Raw genomic sequence first — 14789 nt, forward strand, 5'->3', positions numbered from 1 at the left:
TAAAACATGCAAGAGGGATATGCAGGTCTTTGAAGGAAGGTACAGAAAAAGGGGCATAAGAACTGTCAAAATTCATACATTTCAGCAAGGCCGATGCTTTCATGCTAAATTTAGCAAGTGAACCATTATATTTTGAATATAATTAAGCTGAAACATAAGCACTGAATACATTGTCATAAAACAGTCAGCATTCACATGAGTAGGATTTTTAACATGCTGAATGCCGTAAATGGCCTTTCAAACCTCCTGCTCCGTAAAAGAAAAGGGCTGAAACGGTGAAGAATTTATGAGGCCGCTAATGATGACCTTCATCAGAAATTCCATAAAAGTCCAATAAAATGTGATGACCTACATTCGTGGAATTGGGTCATGATATTTAGGACCAGACAGTACAGTCTGCAGTAGAGATTCAGTCAAATTTCAGGAAATTTTTAATTGAAAATTCTAATGGAAACTGTTTTAACAGTTAAAAAATGAGTTGCTGCAATGAGTTCACACAGTATATTCAAAAGATGTATTTGTAACATCAACTCTTATAACTGTCTGCAAACCATAGCTGTTTTGTGGAACACTTCTCATGACAAACACCTGACTGATCAAACAGTTTACCTGTGATTACGGAGTGCTTGATTTGATGCAGACTTGACAGAGTGTCAGTAATACTGCACCTGATCGTGTCTGAATGATCATGGAAGGTAAAATAATGATCACAACTATTACATCATTTTAATTGAGCATCCCATGCCAGTAAAAAAAGAAAAAAAAAAACGGCCCAAAGTAGCGCAATTACCATGTCCCAAATATAAAAATGTCATTTGCATCCCTAAAATACATATTTTACAGTCACTGTTATGTACATTTATCATAAACACAGCTCAAATGCTTCCTAGTGTGGCCCAAAACATTTAGCAGTTTTATTACAGGTAGAATGCAAAATGTTTCAGTACAAGCATTTCAACCAAATGTAATTTATGCAATATTTTAAACCTTTAACCCACTGGGGAAAATCAACCCATATGGCAACAGTTTAAAAGCAGCCCAATTTCGTGGAAAAAAAAACAACAACAACCCTGCATCCAACACGAGCTGCAGAAGTCAGATTTGACTGATCACGGGTCAAAAGTAAGGAGAGATAACTGACAAAGATGTTGGAGGATTTGCTCCTCAACAGATCCCGAGCTCATTGACAAATATCTTTTATTGTAAGATGTGCTCCCTTTACACAGTGCACGCGCGATTGCGAAATCGAAAGTGAACTGCGACTGCTAGCGCTCATTCAAAAGGGGTTTAAATACGGCGCCCTGATGTGCGAAAATAATATACAATATTAGAATGTTTGCGGGAGCGCACACAAAAATCGCAGGAGGATGGGAGCATGCGATAATGGTCAGAAATTCAGCGAGAGTGTGATCAACAAGCCCAGCGCTATCACGCAGCGGTGCAGTCAGTCAGTGAGCGATTTAACATGCTGAATGCCGTAAATGGCCTTCAAACCTCCTGCTCAGTAAAAGAAAAGGGCTGAAACGGTGAAGAATTTATGAGGAATTATGAAGAATTTATTAATGATGACCTTCATCAGAAATTCCATAAAAGTCCAATAAAATGTGATGACCTACATTCGTGGAAGTGGGTTATGATATTTAGGACCAGACAGTACAGTCTGCAGTAGAGATTCAGTCAAATTTCAGGAAATTTTTAATTGAAAATTCTAATGGAAACTGTTTTAACAGTTAAAAAAACATTATTGTAAAAAATGAGTATTATTCCAATTTACACTGACATATACTGTAGGCTTCAACAAATCCTAAAATAAATCTTTACAATAATTGTTTTATTAAATAAAAAAAAAAAGAAAATATTCGGTCACACTTTATTTTAAGGTCCAATTCTTGCTATTAACAAACCATTAACTACGACTTTTGCCTCAATAAACTCTTAATTTGCTGCTTATTAATAGTTAGTAAGGTAGTTGTTAAGTTTAGGTGTTGGGTAGGATTAGGGATGTAGAATATGGTCAGGCAGATATGTGCTTTATAAGAGCTAATAAACAGCCAATATGTTAAAGGGTTAGTTCACCCAAAAATGAAAATTAGCCCATAAATTACTCACCCTCAAGTCATCCTAGGTGTATATGACTTTCTTCTTTCAGACGAATCCAGTCGGAGTTATATTAAAAATGGTCTTTGATCTTTCAAGCTGTTTAATGCCACTTAGCGTTTATTGGCTAATTTTCATTTTTGGGTGAACTAACCCTTTAATAATAGGTTTTTAATTGGTTAATAGTGAGAATTACTAAAGTGTTGCCAAATATTCAATAGAACAATTATTTAAAAATGCATTGTGTGTTATTGTAACAACAATTTATATTACTAATAATGATACAAGAAAAAATTCCATTGTATTTGCTTTAGGTGCTGGACTTAGAAGTCAACATCTTAAAGCATTTGGAGAAGGGCAAGTGACACTTTTACAAAGCAAGAGCCAACAAATGGCACCTTTTCAACAGCAGAACCCCACTGAGGACAACACAGGCCATGCTATTACACATTATTTCCACTGCCTAGATACGTGGACCAGAGGGATGAAAACGAAAAGGCCAGGCACATGACATTACACATATTCCCGGGAGTGAAGGAGGAATGAATGGGTTCAGTTCTTCAAAACTGTACAGGAATGAAGTAGAAAACAGGCACACGCTTGTCATTAAGGTCCAAATGACATCAGCTGTACCCAGTTGTACAGTCATTTGACTTCCAAAGGCAGGGAAATATTAGCCAGTGTTTGCATATTCATTTAAACACTGCGGAAAATAAATGTCAGCGCATTAGGTATGATATGAACATGAGCGTTTCTTCAACTACGAGCGCTTTTTGCCCAGTGCATTTTTAATAAATAAAATGAAAGTTACAAAATTAATTGACAAAAAAGTGCTCAAAATTGAAGAAACACCTTTTATGATAAAAAAAAGGTTTATTTTTATTTATGCAAAACTGCTTGTACCTGATTTATAACCTTTTAGTATAATAAATTACATTTTTAAATATTTCAACAAAATGCAACTTAGCTGAAACTTCCAGTGTCAAAAAAAAAAAAAAGCTGTTTAAGAACCAAATCTAGTATTAGGCATTAAGCCACACCCAGCAACAGCAGCAAATGCTCAGCGGCTGTGACAGACGGGTTGCCAGATGCTCTCTGCACGCACTACAGGCCACCGCTGTGCCGCCTCAGCTCTGTTGCTGATGCTATCTGACAGCAAGGCAGGCCGTCTGCATGCAAATCCTCTGCCGCGTTACTTCATTGTTTCACTCCCAGCTGCACAAGACCTTTTTGACAAGCAGTGCTACGCTGTGATGGAGAGCGAGAAAGAGCGCGCCTGCTGGGCGGAGAGAGAGGTCGAACTCCCTGCTGAATTCTGCTGAGGAAGTACAGTGAAAGACCTCAAAGATGACGAAATGAAAGACTTATTGTGTCTTTCAGAAAAGGGAAAATGTCGAATCAATCTAGTACCTGTTCAAGTACAAATTGGCAACTTGATAATACCAAAATGAGTGAACGGCCTTAAGGTGTGGTCACATTAGCAAATATTTTGCAGGCAAAAATGTCCATTGTCTACTATCAATTGTGTAGATATGTATGACAGCTCATACATGGCAACATGGCAAATTAGCATGACCAGCTTGAACCAGTTGTGAAATCGGCTTATGGAAATCTTTCATCCTCAAGCATAATTTTCAATTGTGTGGATTTGTATTGAAATGACTGGATTTTGTTGGTGAAAATTTGCCAAACAATAGCAAACAGTGAGTTACTTCCACTTTTTTTTCCACTATTGTCAACTATTGTCAGATACAAACAGAAACTCAAAGGTCTTCATTGCAACCTGCCAAATAAAAGTTTAATTGAAGAACGTGAAGAACTTATGGCAGGAATACAAATTGCTACTGTTCAGTAGATTCGCAGCACTTTGTTTGGCAAAAATTCAAAGGAATTACTCATTTTATAATTTTTTTTGGTTTGTTTTATCCATTAATTTGATAATACATTTATATTAAATCTTAAAATACGCAATTCAGAAAAATTTAAACATACAACAGAATTTCTGAAAGAATAAAATATGTTTGGACACTATTATTGTTAAAATTGAAATAAATTATTAGCTTTGAAGTTTTTTTTATTAAACTGATTAGACATACTATTTAATTATTCAAATTTAATTAAAAACCATTAAAACTGAATCTAGAAAATTCTAACAGAAAACATGGAATTTTGGGAATATAATAAACAAAACAGATTCCATAGGGCCCTAATTACGTCATTTAAAGCAGCACTATGTAACTTTTGGCGCTCTAGTGGTTAATAAACAGAACTGCACACATCCCGCGGAAGAACATTCCAACCGGAGCTACTTCTCTAAGTTAATGTCTATGGCGATTCACGCAGGTATGTGTTACTCCGCAGCGGTGACGACCCGACCAGACTACAATAGTCCAAATATAAGTACTTATTATAAGTGTACCGTAGTGATTCGGAATAAGACAAAAACGCGGTTTGGAAGATGAATTCATGATGTACTCGCTCATTATATACATTTTGCAAATTTTGAACACAGAAAAAGTTACAAAGCGCTGCTTTAAACATGGAGGCCCATAAGGGGTCAGGGGTCCAACTGTGGGCCAATGTGTTTAAAATGGTAAACTAGTTAAGTTAGCAAGTTAATTTACCGTTTGGTTCTTTATTCGGTGGTAGGGCTGAACGATAGGAAGTCCCAGTGGCGTGACCCATTCCACCGTCCTCCCAGACTTAGCTATTAGACTTGCGCTCTCCGTCAGCCATTCCTGAGAAAAAAAAAAAAAAGTCAGAAGCGTCAACCAATCGATCCAACTCAGTTTGTATACATTAAGAATTTAGAACAAAACCAAATTTGCATTATGATTTGAACTAGATAAACTGAAACCAAAACCCTATGCATAACGCTTTGTCTTCACCGGAAAAAATCGCGATAAAGTATTTGCGATAAAGTAGTCTCCGGCTGTGCTAGCTAGAAAAATCCAGACGCACAGGTGGGAAGTTGTTGCTGAGACGAAGCGTTTAAAAAACCTGCTGATCCGCAGCAACAGTGCTGGCTGCGCAACTTGGCTGCCACATTCGCAACGTCCCCAGTGCTCTCCCCGAAACACTTTGTGTGAGATAAATTCTTCACTTCATCTGGAAGCGGGCCGGGCCTGAAGTGGCTCCATTCATCAGAGTGTTCACCAACAGCCGGGGCCCACGTCGCCCCCCAATTTTCCGCTCCTGTATCACCTTCTGCGGGTAACGGGAATGATCAACTACCTGGGATCAACTGCCACCCCTCCCGAGGATCTGACCTATTTAGGAAGCTGCTTGTGTCTGTAGGCAAAGTGGGGGATATTTCACATTCGCTCTGCCTGTCTGCTCGTCTCCCCAGGGGGTGCAACAGGAGACAGTGAGCGGCTGGTCCTTGATCTACTGCACCAGGGACGTTCATTCCTTTTCTGTTTCCTGCAGCTGTAATTCATGAGCCGCAGCCAGTTGCATCATGGGAGAACTATATCTGGCGATTCACAAAAATAATCTTTTCATTCACAAAAAACAAAAAAGGAGAGAAGCAACAAGGGTGGGGTTTTGTTCAAAAACCATTGATAAACACCACTGTGGGTCATTAGGATTCTTTTGAAAGAAGTCTCTTATATTCTCACCAAAGCTGGATTTATTTGATTAAAATATGGTAAAAAATATAAATATTGTGAAATATTATTACAATTTAACATACATGTTTTTATTGTAATATATTTTCAAATGAAATTGATTCCTCTATGCAAAGCTGAATTTTCAGCATCATTACTCCAGTCTTTAGTGTCACATGATTCTTCAGAATTCATTCTAATATGCTGATTCGCTGCTCAAGAAACATTTATTATTATTATCAATGTTGAACAGTTGTGCTGCTTGATACTTTTGTGTAAATGCGATATGCGATTTCAAGATTCTTTGACGAACAGCAAGTTTAAAATAACAGCATTTATTTGAAATAGAAATCAAATTATAAAAGTTTTTACTGTCACTTTTGATCAATTTAAAAAAAAAATATTCGAACAGTGGTGTGTATAAGATTAATGTGACAAATTAATCATGCGATTTTATTTGACTAAAACATTTATTCAACTGACGGCCACAATTTTGTCAGTGTTAATAAATAAAAACTAAATGAAAACAGTTTTGTCAACTCAACTGAAATAAAACTAAGAACTAATATAATTTGAAAAATGACTCCAAAATGAGCTAAAATATAATGAAAATTGACCTTAGATTTAGCTTTTGGTAAAGAACATATTGTAAAGGATTCATAAATGAAACATGAATATCCAAGCAAAAAACAATAACACTAGACAGCCATGAAAAATATATCGCCTCTATTTAAATTCTATAATTTAATACACAAAATTTAGTAGTGATAAAAACAACACTAAAATTTAACTTCTAATGTCTTTGTGATCTTGTTTTGTGGGCATTTCGTTTTGTTCATGTTTCCGGGCGTATCTTTTTTAGTAGTCATATGATCCCTGTTTTTTTGTTTCCTGGTTTTCAAGTTTATTTTAATAAAACACTGCCATTGGATTCTGCTCATTTTCATCTCTGAGTTAACCATTCGTTACAAAACTAAAACCAACAGCCATATTTTATTCAGTGAAATTTTGGTAAAAAAAAAAGGTCTACTGTCTATTGTATGAAGCGCAGTTTACACAAAAGTCACTTTCAAACCAAGCAGCTTTCTGTTGGTCAACAAGACAAATCTACATATTGCAAAATCTGCATGAGGAAATCTTTCACCTTCACACGAAATTCCAAATTGCGTGAATTCCTATTAAAATGCCAGAATTCCACCTGCGAAAATTCGCTGTACAATGGGAAATGTGACCACACAAGTTAAAAATAGAATAGTCCCGAAAGTGTATAAGGGAATGTGATAGTATGTACCTGAATTTCTCTCGTCCCTGTGAACATTTCCTTCAAGCTGCTGAACACCTGCTTCACCAGGTAATGTGAAGCATCCCATATGTAGTCCTGTGGATTGAAAATAGCACTTAAGGGGCTTTCGCACCACGTAGTTCTAAGAACTCAGTTCTAGGAACTAGCCAGCAGGGTCCTTCCTAGAGAACCAATTTCTCCCTTGGGCTGTTTTCCTGGTTGCATTCACACCAGCAGCAAGAACTCTGAAGCAGCCGACTGCGATGTCTTTAATTGTGGCATTTATAAACATCAACAACTGGTGAATGGAGGATGCCATGTACGGAGCTGTTTTTCTTGTGTTTTGTGGGTTTCGTGATAACAGGGATGGAATTTAAATGCACAATTTACGCAACTAAAAGAGCATGAAAATCTGACTACATCTCTTACGACAACTTGTAGTGTTATTATCGAGGCTGAGAAAAGAATATAACACTGCAGACAACAGGTAGCTAAATGCCATTATCGTTGTTTTCATGTTTGTGGAGTAAATATTTTTACATGGCGTTTTAAAAATGTCGGGTAGCCAATCAGTATACACTTACATCACTGGTAGTTCCTATAGAACTGTTTTAGACCCTACTCTGAAGCAGGAGCTAATTTCGTTCGAGTTTCTAAAACTAAATACATTCCTAGTTCCTGCGGTGCGACCACGCCAAAAAGCACCGATAGTTCTAGGAACTATGAAAAGGTTCCTCTAGTGCGAAAGCCCCTATTGTTAGATATACAAAAAAGCACAACAGTGTGGATGCTTTATCCAAACCTGCAGCTGCAAGTGCACATCAGGGCATTAATATAATATTTATGTTCATTTGCATATGCATGTCAGGTACCAGTAACTGAAATGAAAAGATTTAAACAAATATACTCTTTTAAAAATAAACATTCAAAAGTGGGTTTTCACCACTGAAGAACCATTTTTGTCTTAGTTTGAAGAATATTTAAAAACATCTAAAGAACCTTGTGGAATGGAAAAAGTTAACGGTTTCAAATGGAACCAAAGACTCCAAAAAAGGCCTGACATTTGAACAAGGAAACACCACAAAACATGTTTAATGGGTTAGTTCACCCAAAAATGCAAATTCTGTCATTAATTATTCACCCTCATGTCGTTCCAAACCCGTAAGACCTTCGTTCATCTTCAGAGCACAAATTAAGATATTTTTGATGCATTCTGAGAGTTCTCTGACCCTCCCATAGACAGCAAGTGTTCTTACACGACCAAGGTCCAGAAACGTAGCAAGGACATCACGCGGATACATTGTTTACGTTCAGATAAAAGCACAAACAACGTAGAAAACGTATACGCGTGACACAGCTGACACAAAACAGCATAAGCCGTTTACGTTAAGGTTGCCAGGGTGACACGGAGGAGACGAATTGTTGAATAAAATCGTTTTTTTTTTCTTTTGCGCACAAAAAGTATTCTCATAGCTTCGCAAAATTACGGTTGAACCCCTGATGTCACATGGATTATTTTAGTGATCTCCTTGCTACGTTTCTGAGCCTTGATCGTGTTAGGATCCTTGCTGTCTACGGGACTGTCAGAGAACTCTCGGAATTCATAAAAAATATCTTAATTTGTGTTCCGAAGATGAACGAAGGTCTTACGGGTTTGGAACGACATGAGGGTGAGTAATTAATGACATAATTTTCATTTTTGGGTGAACTATCCCTTTAAGTTCAACAATCAAAAGTTTTGCTTTAGCAAGCAGAATGTGGAGATGAGATCCCTTGACTCTACAGGTGATAATTCCTCTTTCATTCTCCACAGCTTAGGAGAGACGAGAAGAGCGTCACCTGTTTCTACGGCTGCCCACAGAGGGCCGCACTTGGGGAAATCAAGCCTGACGCAAATGGGGGGGGAAATAAATCTTTAGTTCACGTCATCTGCGATGTAAAGCAAGATTACCAAGCTTATCTCCACCTTTAAGTCGAGATGAAGAAAAGGTTACATAACTAGAAATAATGGAGATAACAGAGGACTTTGTACGGCTAAATCACCTGAGATGAGGCTGCAAAAGATTGAGGATATTTTCCATCAAAAAGGTGTCTATAATAAATCAGGGAGAGTTTCTGCTGCAGGTTCTGGCTGGAAAATATGGATCCGACCACATCCATCCAAACATCATGCAGGACAAGGTTTGTTTCACAAGGAAACTCTTGAGTCATTTTTCATCCCCCAGTTTGTTACTCCATCTATGATCATTTTAAGCAAAGTGCAACGAGCCTCACCTTAGGGAAATCATCGATTTCCTTCAGTCGCTTTTCGATTTGCAGACGGCCCCCGTAGCGCGTGACGCCATAGACCACAGTCATCACCGTCTGCTTCACCACCTTCCTGCTGATGAAGCCCTCCAGCACCTGCGCGATCTTCAAACCCTTCTCCGCATCCCGAGCCCTGAACTCTTCCACCTACGAGACACGGGACAGTGCACCTTTCTGAGACTCCAGAAATCAATACACTTATTAGTCACAGTTATGTTAGGGATTGGTCACAACTGGTAATTTGTTGAACTAGTCCAACAACCGACTAATCATATTAGTTTGACTAGTGTTATATTTTTGTATGTATTTTTTAAATATAATACATTTAAATAAAATAACAAACATAAAAAACAATAATAATATATTTAAAAAATATATTTTTATATATAATATCAATCATATATAATTGTCACACATAATTTTAATGAAAAAATAATATAAATACTGCTAATTACATATTCTAATTTTATTAGAATATACCTATTATTATTTAAATACTTACATATTTTTAAATTAAATACAAAATGTGTAATAACAGTATAATAGTTAATACATATATAAATATGGCGTTTTGAATATAATTTTAAAAATAATACAACACTGTTAATTAACCACAATAATGTTCCCTATAATATTATATTACATAATATATTAACTTACGAACTTACATGAACATAACGAAAATGCTAAATGATACTAATAAGTATAATATGGGTTAAATAAAGCACATTTCTGAACCTCTGAACCTTATTGATGGAACTGTGGAATAACTTAGGACAGGGAAAGGTTGGGAAACGCTGCTCTGGAGGGCCGTAAGACGCACTGCCGCCCTCTGGTGCCACAGTGTGACTGACCTGCTGAGCTACACCGCTGTACACATCCTGAGGCAGTTCACAGGGCATGAGGTTCACCGAAGTAGCACCAATCACATCCCGCCCGAGGGCAGCATAGTGCTGGAGGCCGTTGCACGACCCGTCCTACGAGAGAGAGAACACATATCTATCAGTTTAAAGTCTACAACTTATCCCTAAACAGCAATTACGTGTAATAGTGTCTGTATAGCAAATGCTGCCAGTTCCTAAAGATTCAGTACCTGATGAACAGGGAAATAAGAGATGAATTTGGTGTGGTCGGGGGAGCGGGAGGCATTTGCTATCTCCATACAGCAAGCCAGCGCCTGCCACGGCTCATCTGCATTCATCCACCATTTGCGACCCTGCAAAATAGGGCTGTGACTCTTTGGGGAACGAGGAATGTGACAATCATTTCAATAAAACACAAAAATATGGCTCAGTCATAGCTCACAGCCTGCAGTGTGATGCGTTTGGATCTGAATGGTCTACATGCAGAGTAAACTGAGGTCTGCCATAATAAAACCTGAACCTGAAGATAAACATTAGAGGACTGAAACTCTAATCTTATAGTATAGGATCCTGTACTATAAGTATCATTTTTAATTGCATAGGATGACTGTATTATAATAATATATCTAATGTTGAATGACATTATAATACATATTTTCTGTACTGTATATTTTCTGTAACTGTATTATATATGATTCACTACAATATATAATAAAGGTATAAACTGTATACTGTAGGGTTATGACCCAAAAATGAATCTCAGGTCTGATTTGATGCCATGGACAGCTGGAAAATAATTCTAAATGCAAATTAAATGTAATTAAGCATAAGATTGTACAAAGTCAGGAAATTAAATAAGCTTATGCAGTTTTTGGTAATATTTATAAACTAAAAGTTGATTTGTTAAATTATTTTCTTTTGTACGATAAGCATTTTGGTGCTCTGATAACTTTATTTAATGATTTAACTAATAACTATTATCACTGTTGTTGTTAATACCAGTAAATAGAATAACATTATTTTTTAATAATAATAATAATAATTTAAAGTCTACAACTTATCCCTAAACAGCAATTACGTGTAATAGTGTCTGTATAGCAAATGCTGCCAGTTCCTAAAGATTCAGTACCTGATGAACAGGGAAATAAGAGATGAATTTGGTGTGGTCGGGGGAGCGGGAGGCATTTGCTATCTCCATACAGCAAGCCAGCGCCTGCCACGGCTCATCTGCATTCATCCACCATTTGCGACCCTGCAAAATAGGGCTGTGACTCTTTGGGGAACGAGGAATGTGACAATCATTTCAATAAAACACAAAAATATGGCTCAGTCATAGCTCACAGCCTGCAGTGTGATGCGTTTGGATCTGAATGGTCTACATGCAGAGTAAACTGAGGTCTGCCATAATAAAACCTGAACCTGAAGATAAACATTAGAGGATTGAAACTCTAATCTTATATAGGATCCTGTACTATAAGTATAATTTTTAATTGCATAGGATGACTGTATTATAATAATATATCTAATGTTGAATGACATTATAATACATATTTTCTGTACTGTATATTTTCTGTAACTGTATTATATATGATTCACTACAATATATAATAAAGGTATAAACTGTATACTGTAGGGTTATGACCCAAAAATGAATCTCAGGTCTGATTTGATGCCATGGACAGCTGGAAAATAATTCTAAATGCAAATTAAATGTAATTAAGCATAAGATTGTACAAAGTCAGGAAATTAAATAAGCTTATGCAGTTTTTGGTAATATTTATAAACTAAAAGTTGATTTGTTAAATTATTTTCTTTTGTACGATAAGCATTTTGGTGCTCTGATAACTTTATTTAATGATTTAACTAATAACTATTATCACTGTTGTTGTTAATACCAGTAAATAGAATAACATTATTTTTTAATAATAATAATAATAAAAAAAATAATAAAATATTACATTAAAATATAACATTGATATAAAAGTTACACAATTAAAACAGTTTTCATTTATTTAATTATTATTATCGTTAATACTAGGAACAATATTAACAACAACAAAAACAACAATTATAGCTATTATTATTATTAACAACAATAAATTAAGTTCTTTTATTATTATCACCATTACTCAACCACCTTTAATACAATATTGAAATAAAAAAATTTAATCATATTACAATTACTAGTTAGAATTATTAGTATTTTTATTTAATTATTCCAATAACGATGATGATGATAATAATAATAAGTATTATTATTATTTTAATAATAATTATTATTATTATTATTAGAAGTAGTAGTAGTAGTAGTAGTTGTATCATTATGTACATGGCCTAATACTCTGGTCAGAAAGTTAGCTAATAATAATAATAATAATAATAATAATAACAACAACGTTATTAATTAATTAATAATATTATTCATAATTATTATTTTATTTAATAGATTTTAATTTAATAAAATTTAATTAAAAGTATAACACATTTAAATAATAATTGATTTAAATAATTTAAATTAAATACATAATTAATCATTTTTATTTATTCATTCATTCATTCATGCACAACAACAACGTTATTAATTAATTAATTAATACTATTATTCATAATTATTATTTTATTTTATTTAATACATTTTAATTTAATACAATTTAATTAAAATTATAACACATTTAAATAATAATTCATTTAAATAATTTAAATTAAATACATCATTAATAATTTTATTTATTTATTTATTACTATCATTATCATCATCATCATCATCACCACTCATTGCAAACTCAACCAATGAACGTTCATCATACACATATGGTACACTGGCCTGAGACCTCCAATATACATATTGTTGCACAAACTGCTTGACCAATCAGTTTGTTGTGTCACTAGCCATACATAAGTTCATCCAGCCACAACTCCTAGTACATAAGTCAGGTAAAGGTGCTATTAAAATGCTTACGTCAAGAGGATGGTCTGCCGAGTCTAGGATGTCCTCCATGATACTATCAGCATACTCTAGTCGTCCAGCTAGTGAGCTACATTTCTTCAACCCTGTGAGGTTCACCAGGTGGATCTTCAACCAGTCGAGGCCTTTGGGCCCGAGAGGTTGTCCCTCGGCGAACAGCAGCACTCCCCTGGTCACGTCACTACCAAGGTGGTTAAAATAAGGCGGCCGGGGGTACGTACGCCCTCGGAAGTCCATATTGTGTGGAAACCAAAAGATCTCGTCCCTCATGTGGTTGGCGATGGACAACTTATACAGCGCGTCCATTCGGAGGCTGTGCATCTCCGCTACCTTCTTCTTGGCTTTGACACCCTCCCGTTTCATGTAGGCCTTCTCGGCCTGAGTGTAGGACGGGTCGTGATGGTTGAAGCGAGGAACCTCGGGTGCTTCGGACAGTGGCGGAGGGATGCAGAGCTTGTCGTTGCCTTTGTCGTTGAAGATCGAGATGATGATGTCCAACAGGGGCTTGTTGATCTTCCAAGGGCAGCTGCCCACCTGATTGAGAGAGTCCAGCACAGCATGGAGATCCTCATCTCGGCTCTTCTCCAGGAGAAGTTGGTGTTGGATGGCTCCATCGGTGGAGCGCATCAGCTTGGTTGGCGTCAACAGGTAAGCGCCACTCTTCGGGGACGTCCAGGGAACGGGCGGACACAGCATGGGCATGACGTAGGAGTCAAACGTAAGTTTGGTTTCCATCGCAACCCTCTGGATTTGTGTCACAATAGGATGCGGTTTGATGAAGCCAATCTGAGGTGGATGCCAAAGAAGAGAGTGAATAAATATCGAGACATCCCTTAAAGGCATGTCACAAAAAGGACGTTTAACATGGACAATTAAATGCCGTGACAGATCTACATTAATAAACATATCTCGTCGCTAGCTCCCAGCAGGCCTGTAACCCACCTCAAATAAACCAGAGATGATTTATGTGTGCTGCTGGTAAAGTGTCTATGGTGCACAACAGACGTAACTGTCTTTGACAGCCGGATAAACAACTTCTATTCAAAGAGAAAGAGAAAGCACATGTACCCACACAAATGGCTACAAAATAGTCCCAGAAACACGATGGGTGTGAATGCTGAATTATGAAATTCAACATATCAAAATATGAATTTGACATGATTCATTTGACGTGATCTGTTTTTGTATGTTCTTGTGTAAACAAGAAGGGATGGGTATTGATGAAGATTTCGCAATTTGATTCTGATTCATTTGGGTAATTACAGTGATTCAGTATTCAGGGCTGTTTACTTATTTGAAGCGGTAACTAATTTTTTTGAGGTATTCATTAAAAGAGTTGGTTCATAAGAGTCGGTCATGAATCAGACTACACTGTTCGTGCTGTATCATGTGGATTCACTAAAATAATACACAAATAACTAGAGCTATTTGCTCGTAAATCAAACCACACAGGTCGTGCTGTATGTTTTTGAATCATTAAAAATAATCCGTTTACAAGAGTTATTTGTTTCATGAATCGGACAACCTATTCATGCTGTATGTTGTGGATTTACTAAAAAAACAAAAAGGTTTATTAAAGTAATTTGTTTGCGAATCGAACTACACTGGTCGTGCTGTATGTTTTTGAAACACTAAAAAGATTCAGTTCACAAGAGCCATTTATTTCA

At 36.3% G+C, this 14789-nt stretch overlaps 1 protein-coding gene across 1 annotated transcript in view; it reads right to left on the reverse strand.

The window, feature by feature from the left end:
* The window catches only part of polrmt (polymerase (RNA) mitochondrial (DNA directed)), a 53411-nt gene that overhangs the window by 18447 nt on the left and 20175 nt on the right, over positions 1-14789 (reverse strand). Inside the window, exons 9-14 of the mRNA XM_016538774.1 lie at positions 13117-13908; positions 11287-11409; positions 10149-10271; positions 9262-9441; positions 6997-7083; positions 4722-4835 (exon numbers count right to left, since the gene is read on the reverse strand). Coding sequence (XP_016394260.1) covers positions 4722-4835; positions 6997-7083; positions 9262-9441; positions 10149-10271; positions 11287-11409; positions 13117-13908 — 1419 coding nt within the window. The remainder of the gene's footprint in view (positions 1-4721; positions 4836-6996; positions 7084-9261; positions 9442-10148; positions 10272-11286; positions 11410-13116; positions 13909-14789) is intronic.

Source organism: Sinocyclocheilus rhinocerous, unplaced genomic scaffold, assembly GCF_001515625.1.
Source record: "Sinocyclocheilus rhinocerous isolate Xijiao unplaced genomic scaffold, SAMN03320098_v1.1 scaffold1238, whole genome shotgun sequence".
Taxonomy (NCBI): domain Eukaryota; kingdom Metazoa; phylum Chordata; class Actinopteri; order Cypriniformes; family Cyprinidae; genus Sinocyclocheilus; species Sinocyclocheilus rhinocerous.